At 33.2% G+C, this 6,588-nt stretch overlaps 1 protein-coding gene across 1 annotated transcript in view; it reads right to left on the reverse strand.

Annotated features, from left to right (window-relative positions):
• Positions 1 to 3,878, reverse strand: part of LOC109801327 (uncharacterized) — a 4,147-nt gene extending 269 nt beyond the window's left edge. The window contains exons 1-8 of the mRNA XM_020362374.3: positions 3,722 to 3,878; positions 3,286 to 3,591; positions 2,538 to 2,609; positions 1,385 to 1,452; positions 1,050 to 1,206; positions 447 to 530; positions 246 to 335; positions 1 to 79 (exon numbers count right to left, since the gene is read on the reverse strand). The exon at positions 1 to 79 is cut by the window's left edge and continues 269 nt beyond it. Of these exons, the coding sequence (XP_020217963.1) occupies positions 1 to 79; positions 246 to 335; positions 447 to 530; positions 1,050 to 1,206; positions 1,385 to 1,452; positions 2,538 to 2,609; positions 3,286 to 3,564 (829 nt within the window). The 5' untranslated portion in view covers positions 3,565 to 3,591; positions 3,722 to 3,878. The remainder of the gene's footprint in view (positions 80 to 245; positions 336 to 446; positions 531 to 1,049; positions 1,207 to 1,384; positions 1,453 to 2,537; positions 2,610 to 3,285; positions 3,592 to 3,721) is intronic.
• Positions 3,879 to 6,588: the final 2,710 nt, after the last annotated feature.

Here is a 6,588-nt window from a genome sequence, read left to right on the forward strand (position 1 = left end):
CTATTGCAAACTGTAATCCTCTACGCTGCCCAGATTGTAGTACAAAAGCAACTTGAGTTGCCGCTAGTGCTGCAGCCTCCTATTTCACAATAATACAAAATGTAAGAAATTCACGTAGCAAGAGTGATGTGAACACAAACATGATATGCAGCCTAAAATGAGACCATATAGCATTGTTATTATGAAAATGAGACTAAGCGAAACCAAAACAATTATTAATATGAACAACTATAATGAAAACTGACTTGTCTTTGTCGCCGACGCTGCAGAATACTGATTGCCCAAGCCATAATGTAGCAAGGTAATAAAAATCCAGCAGCTCGAAGCAAGAAAAGCTGAAGAAAATAGTCAGCTAATTAGGTTGGCTCAACATTGCATTTGAAAACTTGAAATCAATACAACATTGGACATAGAAACAACTTAACTAAAAAACTCAATTCACTTACGGAGAAAAAATTGGATGGATCATCATCAGAAGTATCACCATCTGAGACAGAAAGTGCATGCCGCAAGAGTAAAAGGGCCATCAACTGCACAAAAAAGTATGAATTAGGCTTAAAATCATCTCCAGTAGCTACTGCAAGCTTGTTATAACTTTGAATATATAATTTAGCATTAAATGAAACTAAAGCTTGATATTTCTAAGGTAATGTCTGATCCAAGCTTATTTTGGGCTTTTTTTCCTTCAAAAGTAGTTGTGCCAAACACAATTCTACAAAAGCTCTTAAAATTGAAAAAACTAATTTAAAATGAAGACAAGATATAAAAGCTTTTAAGTAAACTAGTTTTAGGAACTTCTCTATTATCGATTCCAAATCTCGACACAAGAACACAGTTCCAAAATAGTTCTTAATTCAAAAGTTACCCTATAAAATTATCAAACAACTTTACCTTAAATTTTAAGTTTAAATTATCAAACAATTTTAACTTTAAAGTAGCTTTTAAGATCCATAAAAAGCTCGGTCAAATATTACCTAAGCCTAATTCTATTATCTAGTGCCACAGCCACAATTATATTTGGTAAATTGAAGCACAAGGTTAAGCCTTACAATTAAAGCAGCTGAGCGGCAAAATGCAGCTCCACTGGCATTGGAAGCAGCATACTCATCATATTCAGCATCTAAGAATTGACGTTCTGCCTCTGCAATTGCCAAGAGTCTGGGATCACGCAAGTCCAATGGGGTGCCAGATATTGTCCAGCCACCTCTGCAAGAATAGTGGTCATAACTAATTAAGATGAGGTTCAAATGACTATAAATAAATAAATAAATGTATGAAAGCCTCTGTACAACTTACAAAGAGAAAACTAATTATTATATACAACATTATTGAATACCATTTAAAAATAAAAAATAAAATAAATAAATAAAAACTTCCTGCTTACCCTATATCAATAGTAGTTTCTTCAGGATTAGGACGAGGTGGTGGAGCAGTATAGCCAGGTTGATAAGGCTGAGTTACATGCATAAATATGGGAAGAAAAAAAATCCCATTAAAATAAACACAAAACTAACATAATACACATGAACAATGCATCCTTATACAGGTATTTAAAATTCCAAAATATCTCGAATGCCTACACAAGATGCCAATGTTTGGTAAGGTAGCAGCAGGCATCCCATCCTAAAATCCCCATCCAAAAACATGTAGGAATCTCAAATTCACAAGTAAAGGAAGTGTTTAAGAATCGAGACAACCTTTTCTTATAAATTCCCCAGTTTAGCCATTATCACACAAATAAAGGAATACAAAGTGGTTTTGAATTGAAAAATCAAATACACAGATTATTTTAAATCCATGCATCACATAGACAATGACTTGGTCCCAACTTTAAGTGATGAAGCCCTATTGTTAACAAAAGGAAGGCCAAGTCAGTGTCTGGCTTTTTCAAGAAGGGAAAATGGAAAGGTATCTTATAAAGGAGAGATGCCAGTTAGAGGTACAGTTAGCAAACAATTGTTCTAAAATCAGTGGGCATGAGAGGTCTAGAATGTTGTTCAAGGAGGACATGTATGCAGAGGGTGATACCGGCAGCAGGGTGTAAAAATGAGAGTTAAAGTAACTGTTACTGGAGGGTATAACTATTTTCTTCCGAATTCTGGCTATTAGCTTGGGGCAAGATCTTGTACAGGAGTTGACCTGTTTATCTTATACTTTGTTTTTATACTATATCCAATGTTAAAGGGAAAATCCAGTTGTATTATAACCATCTTTTCCATTGAGAGTAAATAATGATGAATGCAGAAGCAGAATAGTCCTTCAACCTGTCACTATACCTCCAAAGCCAGACCAATAATCCTTTATGCAGCACTTTTAACATAGAACAAAGGAAAAGCATACAACCTTTAAAGGAAGCCATTGCCTCCCCATATAGGTCCACCCCAGCTATAACCAGGCATCGAATATTCTGATGAGCCACATTATAGCCCATCAAAGCTATAAACTTTTAAAATAAGCATTCACATAATTTCCCACCAACATAACCTTACAATAAACAAGGCCAATGGAATATGAAAACTATTGTACAGGATGCATACCTGATGACATATCTCACAAGTTATGTCTCCTTTCTCATCACACCAGTGCTGGACACACTTCCTGTGAGCATACTGCACAAAACCAAATGCCAACAGTTCAAGAATTAAGAATACCAAAATAGAGATGATAAAAACGAAAAAATCAACATGACACAAGCAAAAAAATCTCTCCATCTTCTTTTTACACTCCTCCAACTAAAGCTCACCAAATGCATTTACCAGCTCAACAGAGAATCAGGAAGCAGTTTCTCAAGAGAACACTAAGCTGTCATTTCTCAAAAAATGGACCTAATTTGAACCTAGTTAAGTAACATATTAAGAATGCGAAAAACATATCCATGAAAAAACTCATAAACACATTTCAAACCATGTTTACATCTAGAAAGCAGAAGAGTGTATGTACACATGAAGTCACAAAATTTAAAACCTTCTACCCAAGTAAAATATATATATCAATTCAGTAACTAGTAAGTAGCCACCAACAAAACAAACAATAAGAAGTTAAATAACACACACACACAATCCCCACAACCCCCCCCCCCCCCCCAATAACAAAAACAAAAATTTTCAAATTGATGGATCATTTCAAATAAAACACAATTTATGCAACCAAAACGCAGAAATCATCATCATTATAACTAACAAAAATAAAAACAAAACTTGACCATTTCACTTTCTAATCCCGCAAAACCAAACTCCAAATTCAAAAATAAAAAACCCAAAAATCATCAAAGACACAAATTGATACCTTAAGACTTCCGCTACAGGCGCAGGGCGTCTCCAAATTGGAAACGCCGTCCTCCTCCTGGCAGATGCGGCACTCGGCCATCTGGATCAGCGGCTCCTCCTCATCGCCGCCCTCGACGTCGCCATCCTCCGGCGTGGCGGTTCCCGAGGTCCCAGCGGCGGCATCCACGGCGGCCGGAGGCGGAGAGGGCTCGGAAGGAAGCTGCGCCGGCTGCTCCACAGGGTCAACAGGGACAGGGCGCGCGAGACGGTCAACGAAGACCACCAAGTGATCGCTCATTGGAACAACGAATCTCAAATCAAAACCCTAACGAAACAAAACGAAAGAGTAAATCGAAACTTTAGGCAAAAAAGAACACAAACAATCGGAAAAATAGGGTTAATCGAACAAGGCAGAGCAGATCTCGAGGTTTCTGGAGAAAACGAGAGAATCTCACCGGAAAATGGAAATTGAGAGAAAGAGAGAGAAATGCAATTGAAACTGTGTGTTGTGTTGTGTTGTGTTGCGCGTTTTCTTCTTCTTGTTTTTTTTTTTTTTTTTTGTTATTAAATTTTGGGTTTGAAAAGTTTGCTTGGAAAATGGATAAAAGGAAAGTGGGAGGATACGGTGATTAATAATTTAATATCATGGACTCGCTGACACGCTTGAAAATTTCAACGTTATCGAAACACGTGCGAAGGGTCTTTTTCGCCATTTCGTTTGTTTTATGCGTTGCCGCGTAAACGACCGTTTCCGTTTGGTGCGTTTTGGGCCCATTCTTACCAAATTTTCTTGTTTGCGTCGTTATTTTCACGGTTCCTTTTTTTTTTTATTTTTTATTTTATTATTGCATTTATTTTATAAAATTTAAATATTTTCAAATGAGTATTTACTGTCATTGATGAATGTGTGGAATATCTTGACCAAAGAATAGACATGTAGACGATGTCAAAGGGAATTATAGAATGAAATGAACAGATTAATTTCATGGGTATACAATTGTTATCTCAAGTTATTAGTTTTAGACTTGTATGATTGTGTTTTTATAATCAATGCACTCCTGAAATTTTATGGATACTAATAATTTTATAAAAAAAATTTGGTATAATGGGAAAATAAAACAAAAATAAAATATATTTAATAATTCATAGACTATTAGAGAAAAATAGTTGCATTAGCATGTCATTTTTCAATTTTTACATAGTATTGTACTAAAAAAATATTTAAAAAAATTGTACTGGTAATAATTATTTAATATCATTTGACTATTCTATTATTAATATTGGAACTATCAGTCAGTGGTACAATTGAGATGATATATACAGGATTTTAGTCTCGTACTATGTCACTATCATATTTCAGAAAATTATTAATTATGTTATAGGTCAAGTCATGCACCATTTTACACTTCTTCATTTTTATTTTTTTGACAAATTCTTTTATATGGGGAAAATATATTTTATCTACATTCGTTAATTTTAGCATCCAATATTCTGATGAGCCATATAAAACCCCACTAATTTTATGGGTTTGGGTACCTTTACTGAGTTGGGCCAATTAAAAAATTACAAGTAGAAAATAAATTTAACTATATTAATAATTATATCACTTCTTGTATTTTATTTTTTTTAGCATTGTAGTCCTTTGCCAATTAGGTATGAAATATTCAAATTCTTTTGGTGGTACATGTAACACGTGTCACATCATGAGTCCAGGAATTGATTTGGGGCTACTAAATTTCAAACGAAAATTATATCATGAAGGACTCATGATATAATTATTTTTGAATGCTACTAAATTTCAAACGAAATTATATTATCTTGAAATATTTTTGAATGTTTTCTGCAAGTTTCCATTTTTTTTTCTGCAAACAGATTATTCCTTCTCCTTCAGCATGTTTTCTACACGTTTTTCTGCATGTTTTCCACACATCTGTGCCTTTTCATCCAAGTAAGGTAAAATATTAAAATTAATTATACAAATAAGATTATTTTAAAACCTTTTTTTTCATTTTGGAGTAGTCAATATGGGTGTTGGGTGTTGGTGGTCAACACAACAATACCCAATTCCACATAACTTTTTTTTTAAAAAATAATATTTCAGAAAAGACATACAACGTCAAAATGATCCCGTAATTATAAGCAATATTATTATTGTCGCACGCGATTACAATGGTATTTATTTATATATATATATATATATATATATATATATATATATATATATTTTGTTGAGAAATTATATTATAATTTAAAATTTAAATTAAATATTTAATATGATTAATTCTTTTTCTTATATAACATTGCAAAAACTAAAAACAGTTCTCGGATTGTACGTGCACCTTAACCAAGATTTACAATTTTTTCTTTTTCCTATTAGTTAGCACAGTACATGTACTTGTTTTCGAAAGTTTTGCAAGACAAATTTTAAAATTGTTGCACATACTGTTGAAGCTAGAAAAAAGGGAATCCAATTGTGCCTATATACATATATTAATACGTGAGAAAAAAAAAAAAAGAAACACACACAGCAAGTTCATTTGATTTCTCTCCCTCAATATTATTCTACAAAATTATAATTTTGGAGTGGTGTTCTTTGGTTCGGGGATCTTTCACTGCACTCAAACGATCTAACGGGTTGACGTATCTTGGGAGAGGAGCACACTATAAGACTCTAAATTACCAGTGCAGTGGGGGCGTTTTCTCTCTAAGGATAGCGTTATGCGTGCTTCAACTCAGGCTACACTAAACCTATTATTTAATATTCTAATTTGCTCTTTGTGTTTAATTAGTTGTTACTGATTGCTCTGTTTTAATTTTATAATATTCATTGTGTTGTTGATATTGATTTTATTGGAAAATCTAAATATATTTTTTTGTGTTCTATTAAATTTATTTTCTAACAATCTTAGAGAGAATTTTCTTTTCTTGTTCAATATCAACATGTCTGCAATGGATATTTTAAAGTCTTTGAGTAGTAAGCCAGAAAAATTTATTGGTGAAAATTTTTTATGTTGGCAACAACAGATGAAATTTTGGCTTGCAGAGTTGAATTTATTTTCTGTTATTTTAAATGGAAACTCTGAAAATTGTTCTGAATGTGCCTTGGTTGAAGCTAGTTCTTCTAGTGATAAAGATATTGTGTCATGGTCGTATTTTGAATGCTCTATCTGATAATATTCATAAAATATTTTGTCATACAAAAATTGCTTTGGAGTTATGGGACGCTCTTGAACTAAAGTATGGTTCTACTGAAAAGGGTTTAAGAAAATACTCTTGTGAAAGAATGATTTATTTTCAAATGGAAGATGGAAAACCTTTCTCT

Source organism: Cajanus cajan, chromosome 11 (assembly GCF_000230855.2).
Source record: "Cajanus cajan strain Asha chromosome 11, NIPB_CcT2T_4, whole genome shotgun sequence".
NCBI lineage: Eukaryota > Viridiplantae > Streptophyta > Magnoliopsida > Fabales > Fabaceae > Cajanus > Cajanus cajan.